Below are 18,122 nucleotides of genomic sequence, written 5' to 3' on the forward strand. Positions count from 1 at the left end.
ATTTTTTTAAAAAAAGAAAAACCATGTGTCCAGTATAGTGTAGAGAGGGGCTTTTTTCTGGTTCAGCAGCTGCTACACTTTGCCACAGAGACAGGGCTTTGGGCTTGAGATCATTCTAGTAGACCTCTCCACCACTCCTCCTTCCACCAGTTTAGAGTAATCCCCTTAGTTTGTAAGGGAATTATTAGAAAAATCATTATTGGTGGAATGAACAAATCTCCAAAGTTAGGAGTCTGAATGAAGGCCCAGCTCCTCATCTTTGTCCCTCTTTAGGCAGCCTCAGCACCTCTTCCAGTTTCCTAATTCCATTTGACAACATTTTCCCACGACTGATTTCCATCGTTCCCCTTGTATCTCCTACATGTTCCTGTTCAGACCACTTTACTGCCACATTGTTTCTCCACTGCCCTAGCCCAGAGCCAAGGCAATTAACAAGCCCCTGTGGTGCTATCATTTTCTTAAGGGCTCAGCCAACTAGTGATGGCTGAGCAGGAGCACCTTGCTCATGGACCTCATTGACGCTTGCTGGTGTGAAATAGCAGTGGTGGTTTGCCAGAACTCCATGATTGGCCTGAAGAGAATCCTGGAGTGTGGGCTACCCTACTGCCTGCTCTGTGTACCCACTGAAAAACGTCACTGATGCTATTAGCAGCTTCTCTTTTAGAGAATAGCCAGTGGCAAGAGAGAAACAGAGATTAAGAGCTTTAGGGAAGAGGGGTTTTTTGGACTGTGGTATGCATGCACACGCACATACACAGTGCATCATGGTCCCAGTCCTGTTCACCACCATAAAACGGGGGAACCCAAATAAGTTATATATAATTATGCATATTTACATATTGTCTGTTTTGGCCTCTAATTTAACAATTAGGCTAAATGAATGCTGTTTGCTTCTCTTTATATCTCCTAAAGTAAAGTAAAGTTTAAAAAAGCTAGAGATATAGCTAATTTTTAGAAAAATGAATATTCCATGAGAGTGGGGGTTCATGGCACCAGCATTGTTTAAAATATTTTAATGTTTTAGGGATGTATTTTTAAAAGGTCCTTTGGAAAATACTAGAGGGTAAGGATGAGCCTTGATTTGATGAAAGTGGAGATGACTCAAATCCTTCCACACATTCACCTCTCCACCTCAATTGTCCTCTTATGTTTTCGTTTGAACTATCATTTTCTCTTTGGGTAGAAAGATCCAAACGGCAAAGCAGAGGAAGAATGTAACTGAAAGGTTAGAGGAAATTGAGGGCCCCCTCACTCATCTACTCTATTATTTCTCCTTATTATGCTGTTGTCTCTCAGGAGAATGAACTGTGTGACTCAAAGGGTGGCAACGGGGGAATCTCTTTTAGTGCATGTGTATAATTGTCGGCAACTCTGTGCTCAGTCTCTAGATTTGTCTCCAAATCTTGCTTCTTTGTGATGACACACATTAACTAATTTCTAAACTAGGTCCTAACAATGAGGGAAGCGGGTAGGAATGTGCATAGCTTCACCATCAAGCTTGAGATAGTGAAACTTTAGTTTGTAATGCAGACCTCAAAGATTAAAATTCAGTATTATTCATTTATTGCATAAAATTTCTATACCACTTAATTGTAGAAGTACGGTAGTTTACAAAAAAGATGAAACATCACTAAAAAATTTACAACCATAATTTAAAACATACAAAAATAGAGCAAAAACAAATGAAAACTTGTACAAACTTTCTAAACATCTGGATACCTTGCCTAAATAAGAATGGCTTCAGCAGGAGCTGAAAAGAATACAGTGAATGTGCCTGTCTGATATCAATAGACAAGGAGTTCCAAAATGCCGGTGCTGCCACATTAAAGGATCAATTTCTTCCAAATGCAGTGCAGGTAGTATGTGGCACCTGTAAGAGTGCCAGTTTCCACAGATCAGAGCAGTTGAGTGGGACCATATTGGATAAGACGATCTTGTAGGTAAACTGGAGGTGTGTTGTTGTTGTTTTAAGTAAGTTTCTGTACCTCATTATGCTATGGAGAAAAACAAGCACACACTGAGGCTCAATGGTAGAGCTCATGCTGTGCATGCAAAGCATTGTGGGTTCAATCTCTGACTTCTCCAAATAGGGCTGGGAGAGACTCCTATCTGAAACCCTGGAGAGTCACTGAAACCCTGCTAGTCACCGAGCTAGATGAATCAAAGGTCTGACTCGGTATAAGGTAACTCTGTGGTGTTCCTAACAGCAAGGACAGGACAGGGGTTGATTAGGAAAAGAATTGATTGGTTAGAAAAGAAGCTGAAGCTGAACAACCAGACAAAACGTTTTACTTTCTAAGAGCTTATAATATAGTTCTGCCTTTGAAGAGTACACACACACACACCACTGAAGACTGGAGAATGTTAGATGAAGTGAAAGCATTCTAGGCTAGCCCTGCAGCTCTTATTAAGCAAATAGAGAGTGCTGGGTGGAGTGAAATAACTCTAGCCTTCCTCCAGCTCCCTTCCTCCCACTCTTCCCATCTTGGCATGCGCATTACACGGTGTTGCAAAATCGCAACATTTCAGAGACAATCTATCTGACTTTCAAAGAGACTGTTTGGAGCTACAAATCTACTCAAATATCTGCAAATTGATTTAGGGCTACAAATTGATTTTGTGAGGCTGGGATTCAGCGGAACCCAATCCAGTTGTGGGGCTGGGATTCAGCAGAAACCACATTCTTATCTGTAACTACTGCCATGTAACCTTCCTTTATGGGATGTAACAGTGACAAAGTTTCAAACCTGGATTATCGGAAAAGGGTTGATTAAGTCAAAGGTTGTTGAGGGAAAATGAGCAATTATGGCAGTGTAGGGAGGTTTAAATATATTTTGTTGAATAAATTGTTTTAAGCAAGGATGGTAAGAATGAGTTTGGAAAGAGAAGATTTGAGAGAATTCATTTCTGCAGTGCTGCTTTGCCCTGCTTTATATTGTGTAGATCAGGGGTCAGCAAACTTTTTCAGCAGGGGGCCGGTCCACTGTCCCTCAGACCTTGTGGGGGGGGCGGACTATATTTTTTGGGGGGAAATGAATGAATTCCTATGCCCCACAAATAACCCAGAGATGCATTTTAAATAAAAGAACACATTCTATTCATGTAAAAACATGCTGATTCCTGAACCATCCGCGGGCTGGATTTAGAAGGTGATTGGGCCGCATCCGGCCCCCGGGCCTTAGTTTGGGGACCCTGGTGTAGATTGTCTTGATAGAACTCTGTTCATTTTAGTACAATTGAGCTTTCAAAGAGTTCACTGAGAAGTATCTCAGAATGTGAGGTGAAAGACATGAAAGCAGAGGTTACAGTTCCAGAGCTTTCTGCAATTAATCTGGAGGTTTTGATTGTGCACATGTAGAGACAGGGTTTGTGGTTAGCGTCTGAGATAAAGAGAGCAAGAGTGTGCAACAAGATACCCTATTATTTGAAAGAGAACCTGAACTTTTTCTTGCATCGCTTTAAATTAAACTGCCTGGTTCAGAATACCAGAAAATTGCTTTCATCCATTTCATATTTGCTCCTTGATTCTTATGTCTTAGACCATTTTCATATGACACCCCTACAATGGCAGTAGTCTTTGAAAAGACTTCAGTTGCCAAGAGTTTCTAGTCTGCAGCTCTCACATACTGTGGAGCATATTGGGATGACAGTAAGATGAGAAAACAAGGAAAACCCTTTTCTTCACCTTGCTCTTTGCTGCTAATCTTGTTGCTGCTGTCACCACTGGAAAATAAGTAAGGGAACGGCCTTTGGACTGGCTCAAGAGATTAACCAATTTGTTTCTGATTTATTCTGGAAACAAATCAGTTCACTTCCAGGTCACTTTTTGGGTAGCAGTATATATTAAACTTCTCTTTTTCCAAAAGAAAATGTACTCCTGCCATTCTGTCACTTGGTTTCTGAACATAATTCCTTTGCTTTGTTCACAGACACCATATGGCATGTCTGGGTTTTTTTTTTGTATCTTCTTTTATTATTTATCCTAATCAAATTATAAAGAAAACAATTCTGAAAAATATTTGTGCCTTTTCCTGGAGCCCAAGAACGTGGTTATTATCATAAAGTGGTGTTTTACACATTATTTAGGCTGCATTGGGGGTAACAAAAGTCTGACATACAGTATATTGCTCTGCTTATGTTATAATTTGTTAAGTTAACAACACAAACTCCTTCCATGCAGTCTGGCAAGAAAAGAAAGCATTTCAGATCTACTATTTTCTGATGATAGGTAGCCCTGTGCCAAATATAATTACTGCTGCTGCCAAGGGATTGCAGAATGAATGATTCCACCAAAGCAATCTGATAAAACTTATTGAAATATTGAATCAAATGCATCTGAGTTTTTCATAAAGCATATAAAATGAATTAAATAAGCTACACTTTGTTGGAGTGAACATTATGGTAACTAAACCTTTGTCTAAACTATAGCTTGAGTTCTTTTGGGGGAATAACTCTTGAGATTTCAGTGTTTGGTCATTTAAAGCGGAGGTTCCCATAACAGAACAGCATAATTTAATGTCAATGAAACCACATACCACAAGCCTGAATTGCTGCCAGCTAACTTCCTACATTCTGAATATATGTTGCTGAAGAGATGCTAAAGTAATATTTAGTTTGGACTGTGTCTTTGTTGTTGCTCATGCACAATTATTGAATAGTGAGTGTGATAAGCAGTGTTGACTGCAAGTGTTTGGGTCTAGTGCTCCTTTGAGGTTGCAGCTGTGTAAACCACAGAGCACACCAAACGTATTCTGCTAAGGCATGATCACCATAGATGTATCATTGGGGGGGGGTACTTTGGGGCAAAGCAGACTGGATTTCTCTGTGCTTTTAGAGGAATGGAAATGGAGGAAAGAATACTCATCATACCTTATCACTCGGGGCACCTCCAGATTCATCTGAATCTGTACCCTTTCACCTTTTCAGCCTCTGGACATTCCCTTAGTCCAAACCTTAGCAGAAGGGATCCAATTCTGATTTTTATTCTGTAACATTGCTTTCTGCTTCTCTTGCCACCAGTCACAACCATTGGGTCTTTCATTGTGTCTGTCTTAGGTGATGGTCACATTGTACCAGACATCCAGCTCATTCATCTCTTAGACAGGCCAGCAGAATTTAAGTGCACATTATTTTCCCTGGGCATTATTCAGTATAAACACCTGATTCATTATGACGCATACCTGCTGACGCCAGTGTATGCATTTCCTGCACAAATTGAATGAATGATGCTGAGTCCCCGTCCCCCACCAATGTTGCTTGAGTCCTGCCTGCTGCCAGAGTCTGGAGTCATTACATGAAGGACAACAGGAGGAATGAGAGGAACAGGAATGAGAGCATGCAGTATTCTGCATGTGTGGCTGCTCACTGCCCCACTCAATAGGAAACTCAAAGGAAGCTACGAAAGCATCTCTTCCAAGTGTCATGGCTTTTAGTGTTATAGCTGCTGTAGGGGAACCTGATTTTCATCAGGATTTTGGTATGTGGGGAAGGGACAATTGATCCTTTCCTCCCACACCAAAATTCCAATTAAATTCATCCCCCACAGCAGCTATTAGCCTCACAGGGTAAAGGTAAAGGTAAAGGGACCCCTGACCATTAGGTCCAGTCGTGACCGACTCTGGGGTTGCGCGCTCATCTCGCATTATTGGCCGAGGGAGCCGGCGTATAGCTTCCAGGTCATGTGGCCAGCATGACAAAGCCACTCCTGGCAAACCAGAGCAGCACATGGAAACGCCATTTACCTTCCCGCTGTAGCGGTTCCTATTTATCTACTTGCATTTTTACGTGCTTTCGAACTGCTAGGTTGGCAGGAGCTGGGACCAAGCAACGGGAGCTCACCCCGTCACAGGGATTCGAACCGCCGACCTTCTGATCAGCAAGCCCTAGGCTCAGTGGTTTAACCACAGCGGTAAGCTCCCATAAAATATTGAATTTTGGGGCTGATAGTTACTACATATTGGTGATGGATTTTTATTAGGACCTGGCTGATGGAAGAAACTGCTGTTCCCTATGCACTGTGTTGCAAATGAAAACCTCTCCCACTATCCTCAGCAGTTCATATACTACATTTAGTGTCACCTCTGGTTGGCCGTAAGGGATTTTTTAATTCTTATTTTACGGACTAAACAGGAGGCCAGGATAGCTAAGTAAAATGTCTGCATTCAGGGACAGTATTCCACTGGATATTATTGTACCATTAGTTGCCTAACCCAGAGGTTATAATCAAATTTTATAACTTATAAAATCCCATCAAATACCTGGGTGAAGAGGGAAGTCTTAACCTGGTGCTGAAAAGAGGTCAGTGTTGGTGCTGGGGAGGCCTTACTTAGGAGAGCATTCCATAGATGGGGAGCCAAAAAGGTTTTCTGGCATGTTGCCACCTTCCGAACAATTAGCGGGAAGATGGGTGGCAATGAAGAAGGGCCTCAGATGACACATGTTGAGGTCTGGGATTATTTTTGTCAGGAGATGTGTGGTCAATAAGGTATGTAGCAGGTGGGGGAAACTTTTAGCCCTCCAAATGTTTATTTATTTATTTTTATTTGATTTATATACTGCTCTTCATCAAAAGATCTCAGGGCAGTTCAGCAAGCTGGACCAATGGTGAGGGATGATGGTAGTTGTAGTTCAGCAACATCTAAAGGGCCAAAGGTTGCTCACGTCTCCTTCATGGTTTAAAACCAGCACCTTGAATTGGTCCCAGGAACATATAGGCAGCCAGCGTAGATGTGCTAATACTGGTATTATTAGGTTAGCTCACCTAGTCCCCACCTGCAGTCTGGCCACTGCATTCAGCACCAGCAGCAGTTTCTGAACTATCTTCAAGAGCAGCCCAATACATAGCACATTACAGTAATCCAATATACAGGCTACCAGAGCATAGATCACTGCAGCAGTCTATCCCTGTCCAGATAGGGGTGTAGCTGGGCTTCCAGCCAAAGCTAGTCGAAGGTACTCTGCTGCCACAAAGACCACCTGTCTCTCAAGTGACAGAAGAGGTTCCAGGAGAACCCCCAAACCTCTTCCTTCAGTGGGAGTACGATCTCATTTTGAACAAGATGAACTTAGGAACCACCCATGAATAGCATATCAGTTTCACCTGGATTGAGCTTCAATGCCAATTGCTAGTGGAAGGGTAGCAGAATCAAAACAGGCCTCCCAAATCAAAACTGTTTTTGCTGAGCGTGTGTTCATATAATATTAATAATAAACACAAGTGATAGAGTACATGCCAAACACCATCGCAGTAATCCTGACATTAATCACCTGCTAATGGACTGCCCCAAAGTATCTCCCTGTGGATCACAGGAAAGAGGATGTTGCACTAGCTTAACCTTTCACGTGTGTTGTGTTCAGTGGTGGAAATCACATGATTAATGTCTTAAAGGGTTGAATCAGTTTATGGGTACCAGCCGTCATAGAATCATAGAATCATAGAATCATAGAGTTGGAAGAGACCACAAGGGCCATCCAGTCCAACCCCCTGCCAAGCAGGAAACACCATCAAAGCATTCCTGACAGATGGCTGTCAAGCCTCTGCTTAAAGACCTCCAAAGAAGGAGACTCCACCACACTCCTTGGCAGCAAATTCCACTGCCGAACAGCTCTTACTGTCAGGAAGTTCTTCCTAATGTTTAGGTGGAATTTTCTTTCTTGTAGTTTGAATCCGTTGCTCCGTGTCCGCTTCTCTGGAGCAGCAGAAAACAACCTTTCTCCCTCCTTTATATGACATCCTTTTATATATTTGAACATGGTTATCATATCACCCCTTAACCTTCTCTTCTCCAGGCTAAACATACCCAGCTCCCTAAGCCGTTCCTCATAAGGCATCGTTTCCAGGCCTTTGACCATTTTGGTTGCCCTCTTCTGGACACGTTCCAGCTTATCAGTATCCTTCTTGAACTGTGGTGCCCAGAACTGGACACAATACTCCAGGTGAGGTCTGACCAGAGCAGAATACTCCAGAATACTCCTTTTCTATGAACTCCAGAAGCAATTGAGGGTATTCCACTAAAATACATATTGATGTGAGTAAGTGCATATAGAGTTCAGTGAGTTCATGAGTTGTCTGTGGTGTTGTTTTCCTGAGTTTTCCCCAGCAATTTATGGATGACGTAATTTTCCCATGATGTGAGCAGCTCGCTTCAGTGCTGTAATAATCGCCATAGGGCCCTGCTATAGGTCAGTGATTGGGGGTTTGCTCATTATGAAGAAGCACAACATCCTGTTACCAAAAATAAATTTCCCCCCTATTTAAAAGCATGCTGCCCTGACTGCTGAAAATAAGAGCTTCCCCTTCCGAGGTTCTTAGCCTCCGGATAGACTTCCTGTGACAGGGATTGTGCAAAAGTGTCACCCCATGGTTGCATACACAACAGCTCTAAGAAGAAGTAGAAATATAGTTAGATTTGTTTTGCAATTCTTGCAAAGGGGAACACATTCTATGGGAAGCTTGAGCTTTCGTGCTGCAGCAAACCAAAGTAGTTTCTCTTCTTAAGCAATACAGTAGCTGTCTCAGGGTTTGGTGTCTGTTTTCTATACTGGGTAATTAACCCTTTGTTATTGTGAGAGTTAAACCTGCTCCTGGTGATTCCAGTGTCTGGAGCATGTTGTTTTGCTTTGACAAACTCCTAACTCCAACCCATGTTGCTACTGCTGCCTATTTACTTTATCCCATCAAACTCCATGGAAACCATTGAGAACTGATACAGCCCTTCTCTGCATATCACCCCTCTGTTCCTCTTCTTGGCTATGCAACATTAAGTAATTGGTAACTATTTCTTGTAAGCAGAAATATCATTTTCTGCCTTTTTACTTCCTTGGCTGCTTGCACAGCTGCTGTACCTTCAAAGCACATTTAAAGTGCATTGTTGTTGTTGTTTAGTCGTTTAGTCGTGTCCGACTCTTCATGACCTCATGGACCAGAGCACGCCAGGCACTCCTGTCTTCCACTGCCTCCCGCAGTTTGGTCAAACTCAGGTTGGTGGCTTCGAGAACACTGTCCAGCCATCTCGTCTTACATTCCAGTTTCCTATGCAATATTTTTCTTTACAGCATTGGACTTTCCTTTCGCTTCCAGGCATATCCGCGACTGAGCAACCTTTCGGCTTTGGCCCAGCCGCTTCATCAGCTCTGAATCTACTTGTACTTGTCCTCCGCTCTTCCTCAGTAGCATGTTGGACGCCTTCCAACCTGAGGGGCTCATCTTCCAGCGTCATAACTTTTATATGCCTGTTGTCTTTGTCCATTGAGTTTTCTTGGCAAAATACTGGAGTGGTTTGCCAGTTCCTTCTCCAGGTGGATCACATTTAGTCTAAACTCTCAGCTATGACCTGTCCGTCTTGGGTGACCCTGCACGGCATAGCTCATAGCTTCTTGGAGTTATTCAAGCCCCTTCGCCACGACAAGGCAGTGATCCATGAAGGAGTCAAAGTGCATTATTCCCCTCAAATAATTCTGGACACTGTAGTTCATTAAGAGTTGCTGGGAATTGTAACTCTGTGAGTGGTAAATTACAATGCCTAGTATCCTTTGAGGGAAAGAATGTGCACATGTGATAAGGTGTGTACATAGCCTTTATATAGGTAAAACATAAAGCTCAGTTACTTCAAAATACCACAAAAATGCATCAAAATGCAATAATAGTTTTAATGCTGAAAACAATCTACCAGTATTTGGAATGAGTAATCTAGAGGTATTTGGAATGAGTAATCGGGAGGCACGAAGTCGGACATGACTAAAGGACTAAACAACAACAACAACAACAACAACAATGTAGAACTGACATGAAGTACAAAAATCCTTTTGTATCATATTCTGGGTGCTTTTAAGATTCCAATGGAAGTGACTTGTCTAAACGCTAACACAACAGCAAATAATTTTTTAAAAAGGATGAAGGGATGGGATTTTAGGAAAGGCTTGGTCTGGAGTAGAAAAAGGAAAGATCACTCAACACAACAACCAACCCAATAAACTATTTGGAACAGAAGCTGCTTGACACTGCTCCTAAGAGAAAGAGTGAGACAACTTTCACAGAGAAGAAAATTCACTGGAACAGTTCCCGATTATTTTCTTTAACATTCCTTCCACACTGTGATCAGAGGACCCTGGTAAAGTCACTCCCTGATTGCGAACTACTGTACACTGCTGTCAGTCACAAGATGAAACCCACTCATCTCTCTCCCCTTCCCTCTAGGCTAGTGTTTTCTTTTCATGGAGAGCTTGACAGAGCTTCAGAAATTTATCAAACTTGGCCAAAATAAAAATTTAAAAACACCCCACTAAGGTAGGCCTGAAGCCTTGAGACCAGCCTGCTTCTTCTTTGACGATTTTGGACCTGTATTGTCATGTATTTGGAAACAGGCCAATGAAGTGGGAACATTTCCCTCAGATTTGTGGTTTATGGTTTCCCTCAGATTTGCGGTTTTTATCCGTTAGGCATTTATTGGCCACTTGAATAACACTACCTTAACTACTATGTTAACATCTTTAAGTTGTCAATAGGTGAAATATATCCATCCTCAAGCAGCCAAAGTGAACCTGTGGATGCAGGGCAGTACATTATGTGTAAGAGCCTGGGAAACATTTGCAGGGAAGAATGGGCAGGTGTGGAACTAGTTAAGCACCACTCCTTTCTTCTCATCCTTCTCCTGTAAGTGCCCTTTCATTCCCTGTTCTTCCAGCAAATGTGAGATTGTTGTGAGTTAGCCTATTTTTCCACCCTCACACATGGGGAAACTTCCTTAACTACCAATCTTAAGCAATACCTCCCACTCTCAGAGGGGAAAAAACACACCAAAACCCCATGGATATATTTTCTCACCAGAACTAGGCTTCAAACTATTGCGCAGGGAAGTATAGAAAATACTGTCTTTTGCTGTCACCTGCTGGGGAGAGTCTGTCACCACAGCAGCTTTTTCAGGACCAATATAACATTTGGGGTGTCTGGTAACACCTATTTACAAGTAAAAGCAATCGCTTTAAGTTGCACATAGTTTAATTTCATCCATGAACTCATATTTGCTAAATGCGTTTGGAAGAAAAAACAGTTGCTTCTGAAAGAAGGGGAAGCAATGTTTACATAAAGGGCTATGCTTTCTGCTTCTTAACTATGTTTGCTTTCTTACTTAATAAATAGCCACCAGTAGCTGAAGCTTGTCCAGTTCAGCTGCATTCCTTTGAAATGAACACATGACAAGTATAGGTGCTGGCTGTTGGAATTTCTGTTCCATTATCAGGCAAGAACACTTTGTCCCCTTTCTATTCACAACCGAACAGGGATAAGTGTATGCCCAAATATATTTTTGCTGTGGTCAGAGAGCCCGCTGGTGGTTGGTTCTTGCTGGATGGCTAGCTCCAGTTTTGGCTTCTTTTCCAGGTCACTTTCTCATGGGCACCTTTTGCGTATTAAGGATTGCTCTCTTTTCCTGCCTTCCAGGCTTATTAAAAGACAAAGCAGCCTTCAAGGCCAATGCTGAAATTTGCAGCCCCAGGGGAGTTTGTTGGCCAGTTTTTACAAGCCATGAAACAAGACACACTCCTCTCCTCTTAGCGTCTGAGGCACAGAAGGTAAACTTGACAGCAATCTTTTTTTATTATTATTTGTTGAATTTCTATCCCACTCTTCCTCACAAATTAAAACAAACCAAAATATTCAAAAACAGTCAAAACATTCGCTTAAAACACCTTTAAAACAGTAGCAGTTAAAACCTTTTTAAAGCAGTGGGAATTTTTAAAAAAACATCATCATTATATGTGCTGATTACTTCTGTTTTCCCACTCAAACTCCTCAGTTCTAAAACCCTTGCATTCAAAGTCCATTAATTTCAGTGTGCCTCCTCTATGATTTAATTGGATATCGCCCTAATAGATTTATTCTGGCATAAGTTTTCATGGGCCCAAGCCTACTTCATCATCATGCCAAACAGTGATATCCACTAGCCTGCAAACAGAATAAATACCTCAAATAAGATGGGGTTTTGTGCTGTGCCACCTATGCTGTGATCCTGGTAACCCTACGTGTAGAAGCAAAACAGCATCAAACTTAACATACACTGCATATATTGTTTGCCTGTGACTAATCACCCTGCAAAACAATGAAGCCTCCTTCATGTCTTACTCACACAATAATGGTCTCCATGTATTGAAGGGGCAGTGATAGTGACACCACTGGCCCTGTCCCTCAACATACAGGTGAGAGCAACTGCACCAGGTTTAGACATCTACACACAGAGACTTCCATTCAGCTGATCATACAGGGTCTTTGCTGAATGTATGGACTCTGGGGATAGGGCAAGGGAGTCACATGGCATTGGTGTTGGACAGCACAGCCCTGCTACCTCTTCAACACATACAGCCCCCTTCATATCAGTGACACGTGAATGGGGATTTGTATCTGCTTATATGGCAGTAGAAGGGAGCAAGAGGGTGTGCATCTGCCCACCAAGTAGCTTTCTCCCTACATGCTCCACCCCACTGTTGGACCCTTGGAAAGAAAGACACTTTTCACATCTACTCTCACCCTCAGAAAGACACGTCGTGCCTTCTTGTAATCTCTCAATATTTGTTTCCGGTGCTACCACTGTTTACAGGTGCTCTACTAAGACTCAAATCCTGGACATTTTCTGAGGCTTAACTGAGGCTGTGTTCACACTCCTGTTTACTGGGCACTCGCTGCATTTCCAGTGCTGGTTTTTAATCTGTGTTCATATGGCATTACCAAAATGTATATGTATCCTGTATTTTGTAGTAAGATACTGCTGTAAGATACTGCTGTTTCTCAAACCAGCTTCATGCTGACTGGAGTCCTGAAACCGTTCTCTAACTAAGGTGTGAAAACGTTGGCATAGGGTAAAGACATCCCTGGCCTGTCAAGGTCCCCCTGTGTGTACACATAGAGAAACAAGTCTGACACTGATGAAACTGTGCTGATGCGAACAGTTCGGGAGAAAAGAATTGTGAAAATCACCAGGGTGGGGGAACTTCAGTGCACTCTAAGGCGCTAATGTGAACGCAATCTTTATAACTGCATTATCCTGTATAGTCTTGGATCCAGAAGAACTGGGTTCAAATCCCTGCTTATCCCATCACAGAGATGCAGTAATGGGTATATCTGTTCCTGCTGATGTTTATTATTCTGTTAATTTGACAGCCAGTGTTTTGCAGTAGTTCAAGAGTTGCCCTGGGATGAGAAAGACTTGAATTCTAGTTCTTAATCAGCTATAAAGCTTACTGGGTGATATTGGACAAGGGTGCTGATATGCCCTACTCTATTGAAGACAGTTCTCTATTTGCAGCACTTCCAGTAAACAAGGCATCCAAGCCTGTGCAGTCCAAGTCTGATATAGAGATAAAGAACCCTAAGAAAGGAGAGCCCATCAACGATTAGCATTTGAACAGCAGACTGAGCAGCACACAGGTCACCTAGTGACATTTGTCCCCAGTATAGGGAGATGTATTTCTATTTAAATTTTAGTGATTATTTCTAAATTTGCATCTCTACATATAAATTAGCATATGCAAACATTATGCAAAATCATATCTTCTTCTGCTTGCTTTTTTGGTCGTACATTTCCTAATTTCTGGCAATGCATAAGTGTAAGTTAGCAATATGTTCTGCTGCCTTAGGCTGATGCTTGGTTTTACTACATTATTCAGACACCTCTTCGTCCTTTCATTTATTTACACACACCCATAGTGATGCCCGAAGCAGCTTGTCTCATCCTGCAGCATGGCACGGCTTACCATGGTCAGACTAATTTACTTTGCAGGCTAAAACAGAGTCAGCCCCAGATATGCTGCTGTAAGGTCTTTTTGAAGAAAGGACATGCTAATAAAGTGATTTTTTAAATTAAAAAAGTAGCCATCTACTTTATCACCTGCATCTTTCAATAAGACATATGTAAAGCCACCTGATAACTGATGTTAACAGGTATGATTGCTTACTTGTTCAAACACAAATCTTCTACATAAACCTTTTGAGTTAGTATTAGCCACACCTAGACATACAGCTTGAGACAATGGACAAATCTTTTAACACTGACATTCCGTGTTTGCACAGGCAGTTCCTGCTGAGTTGTTCATTCAATCATAAAATCTGTCAGTGGATATTCATTTTCCAACTTCTGGGACTTCCCCTTCAGTTTCTGTCAACTTTCCCCTCAATAATGTGAGGAATCCACATATAACTTGATGAAGAGTATACATGGTCATAAATGTGAAGGTGCTGCAAAACACAAGTCTTCCAAGCTCCACAGATAATAGGTGGTTCTTCTTCTTCTTCTTCATATATTAAAACTCCAGGCTGAACACAAAATCATAAATGAAATACAACCAATACAATTATAAATAATTGTAAGGAAAAATAAACAACAAACCAATTACAGTATCTGAAGACTAAATGGTAAAAAAAAAACTGCTCAAAGGGGTCCAGGAGTTACCATTTGTCACAGCCTCCATATATGTCTGACATGTCTATCCCTGTTCCAATACATTAAACTCTAAACTACATTAATATTAACATCCTGTATTTTTAGCTGGTTGGATAGTTTATTCCTTTCAATTTTGTTGTATTTCTGTTCTATTGATGTATGTTATTCTAATGTTGCATTATGGAATTTCAGCCCTTATGGTTATTGCCTTGAAATCTACTTTTGGATGATGGTGTGATGTATACATTTTTAGAGCCACAAACAAACAAACAAAACAAAATTAACACAAGCATTGTTTGGAATAAAAGAGTCTTCAGAAGTGTTTTCCTGGAGCTTATCAGGTCTCACAGAACAAGTTAAGTCTCTTGTTGGACTAAATCAGTCTGATTCAAGTGCTACCTTTGAAGCTAATTTAATTATAGCACAAAAGTACTAAATTACAGCATAAATTAAGCATCTCCTAATGTGAAACACATTGAATAATGATTCTCCTGCCACCAAACATTAAATTTTAATTTTAGGTGTGTATAGGATTGCATCCAGTTTCAAGGAAATGGCCACAATCCAAGGAAAATAAAAATTAATGAGATTAAGGATGTTCAATTTTGTGCTGGAGCTTCAATACTGTATTAAGCATCAACATAAAAAAGTTTGTATCTTTATTTGTCCAGATAATGAAACTACTCTATCTTTAACATCTTAGAGCACCACCACCAGGTGGAAGAAGGTATTATATGTGTTACTAAAACATGCTAAAATATTAAAATATTTCATTTAAAATACAGTATCAGGCAATATTTTGCTTAATTGGGAGCTACAAATAAAAGTCCTTGACAAATTATCATGAATCACAACTGTGATTGTGAATACAGAAAAGTAAATAATCTAAAAACCTTCAATCTTTTAGGAGAGTTAAATCATAATATGACCATGTACTGGCTTGAAAGATTTGTTCCTTTGCATCTTCATTTCACTTGGTTTATTATTAACTCAAAATTTGCAGCCACAGAAAATATTCTCCAGGCACAAACCAGAGAAGGTTGAAATGAATGGGACTTGAATGCTTAACTGTGGGTGAACCTGCATTTCAACAGAATTTAGGCATGTTTTTCTGGATGAACCCTCAGTCATAAAATCTAAGGTTAATTTTAATGCTCCCCCAAATACTTCTTTGCAAAGTGTATTAATTTACAAAGGTTTGGTTTCTGCTTAAATTGCATAGGAGATTAGCATCTTATGTTACATGATATGCCCAGCTGCTAAAATGTAATTCATACCAAATAAAGCAGTTTGTGACCAAGTGTCTTACATATTTTATCTTACAAATATTTTGTATTTTCAAACTTTTAGTTTCAACTTAAATTTTACAGATTATCACCTGGGTGTTAAAATCTGTAAACTGGTTTGTGTTATTGTAGCTGCAGAAGCAACTCGTGTGAGGCAAATGTATGAAATCTATTTTGCTATGATGCCTGTTATTTGCAATCTGGTTATGGAAAGTTACTACTATCAACGAGATGTACAGGTTTGTGCTGCTCCTTCAGCAAAATACTAGCTGGACTTTTGAGCACTGCCTCTGCTCTGCTCCCTTCTGTGTACTGTGGAACTGCATTATGTTGTGATGCTATGCCACATCTGGAAATGGTGGCTCATGCTAGCTCAGTGGTAGTGACTAATTTTGGTATATTACTGTACTACAAATGTGGAGAGAAATCAAGGGAAAAAAACAATTCTTCATGTTTGGCTCATTGAGGTAATTTCTAGGAGACAGATCTACGTAAATATTTTTATTCTAATCTAGCCCAGACTGCAAGATATTTACAACTTGTAGATACTTAAACTGGAATAGAATCCAATCACTTGGCAGTGTAGGGAGGCCAAACTGAATAAAGTACTGCATGCAATTAAAGCAAATACAATATATGGCTACCATTCTGTGGCTCATCTTCTTTTTAGCTTCTGGAAGAAGCAGCTTGTACAGTCACAGGTGGCTAGAGCCTCCATTTCCTTATTCATCACCTTGGTCCAGAAATGCGAGTTCACCAGGTGCTGCCAGCAAGAAAAGGGTCCCCAGTGCCAACATCATTACCTTCAGTGACAGCAGCAGCAGCTGACATATTCTACTAAAGGTTCCTGGTGAACTTGTGGAAGTAGGAACGCCCCCCCCCCACCATGTTCACTGGCATTTTATCCTGCTTATCTTGTTCTGTTTATAGTACTAGACTACAATTCTCTGTGTAGTTAAGTAACAATTTTCCCACATTGCATGTATTACAAAGCAGCCAGTAGTGTTCTGGTCAATCCAACTGCTACCCAGCATGCTGTTTTGGACATTGTTTCTCAGATTCTTTCAGAATATCGCTATTGGCTTGGATTCAATCACATATTGCCAGGTTCAGGTTGCACAATTAAAGTTTATTTGGAACTCTTGTGCATTGTTTTCTCCTGCTCTAAACCCAGAAATTGATTGCATGAAGGTTCTGTGCCCACCTGAGGAATGAATTATTATTATTTAGTTGTTGTTGTTGTTGTTGTTGTTGTTGTTGTTGTTGTTGTTGTTGTTGTTGTTGCAGATACAAGACACTCCTCAACACACTCTGCCCGTGTTGTGAGTGCTTTGAGCATCGATAAATGACCAGGTTCAAAGGTGGCAACCCTACGGGAAGGACGGTTACCAACCTGTGCAACTGCTTGCCAAGTTGATACTGTAACAATTAGAAGGCAATAGAGCCTACTGAGAGTTGTTGGGGACGGGAGCCAAAAGGGGTGTGTGAATCTGAGCAAAGCACTATGAAGTGTGTGGGCAGATGGGAAAATAAAAAAACTGCTACGGAGAGTCGGAGGCTGCGCCCTGGCGGTTCTGTAAAAAGAAAACATTTTCTGAAGATGCAAGGTGGCAGCTTTGTTTCGTGTTCCCATGAAGAAATGGACTCCAAAAATGTACTATAAAGTGAAGTCTTGTGCCCTGGCTCTTCACAGCAAGTGCATCATTTGCCCTTTCCCTCTTTTAGACGCGCGAGCGTCCACAATCACACACCGAGCCAAGGCGCAGCAACCCCTTTTTCCACCCCGCCGGGCATCGGCCGCTGTGGAACGTCAGGAATAAGGCCAGGCTGCTGCAAGCAACTTCTTGGCGAGAAGCGCGAGCTCATTCAGCTCCTTGACTTTAGAATTCTGGAAACTTGGGATGGTTCTGGTGGTCATCCGTGCGCCCGCGCGGGTGGTTTCACCACGTTGCCTTTTAAGTCCACCTCGAGCTCCCCAAGAGAGTTGGCTGCAGGGTTAGTAGACGGCTAAGCAGCGCCAGCTGCCTTGGGCACGGCCAAATAAAAAGAGAGAGAGAGAGAGAAAAAGAAGGGGGTCGGGCCGTCGGGGAGTTAAAACAAGGCGGTGCTTGCCCTCAGGGCGCCGGGCTTCGGGAGGACGGGTGGTGAGGCGACGACGGGGAAGGTAAGAAGGTGGGTGGCTGACTCGTCGCTAAGAGCCAGCAATCCGCGCCCAGCTTCGTCGCGGCCCTGCCTTCGCGAGCCTGGCTTCCCGGTGCTGGCAGAGCAGGACGGAGGAGCCGCCCAGCGCGGCTGCTGCCCTAGAGGGGAAAAGGCGGAGGCGGGAAGGAGAGCAGCATGGCGTGCTACAGCGGGGAATACGTGGTAAGGGGGCCACCACTCGCAGCCGGCAGGGCGCTCAGCCTGA

The 18,122-nt window shown here is 41.9% G+C and overlaps 1 protein-coding gene across 4 annotated transcripts in view; it reads left to right on the top strand.

Annotated features, from left to right (window-relative positions):
• The window catches only part of SLC44A3 (solute carrier family 44 member 3), a 102,182-nt gene that overhangs the window by 47,128 nt on the left and 36,932 nt on the right, over positions 1-18,122 (top strand). Inside the window, exon 1 of one of the 4 annotated variants that reach the window (XM_088673151.1) lies at positions 11,475-11,568. The exons of 1 other annotated variant lie outside the window; for it this stretch is intronic. Coding sequence is in view for 1 of the 3 variants with exons in the window: in XM_035121916.3 (XP_034977807.2) it covers positions 18,053-18,079 (27 nt within the window). In the remaining 2 variants the exon portion in view is untranslated. Of the gene's footprint in view, positions 1-11,474; positions 11,569-17,433; positions 18,080-18,122 lie in introns of those variants that run through there. 2 more of the 4 variants (XM_035121916.3, XM_088673153.1) reach the window with 2 other exon arrangements.

Source organism: Zootoca vivipara, chromosome 7 (genome assembly GCF_965207765.1).
Source record: "Zootoca vivipara chromosome 7, rZooViv2.hap1.1, whole genome shotgun sequence".
Lineage (NCBI taxonomy): Eukaryota > Metazoa > Chordata > Lepidosauria > Squamata > Lacertidae > Zootoca > Zootoca vivipara.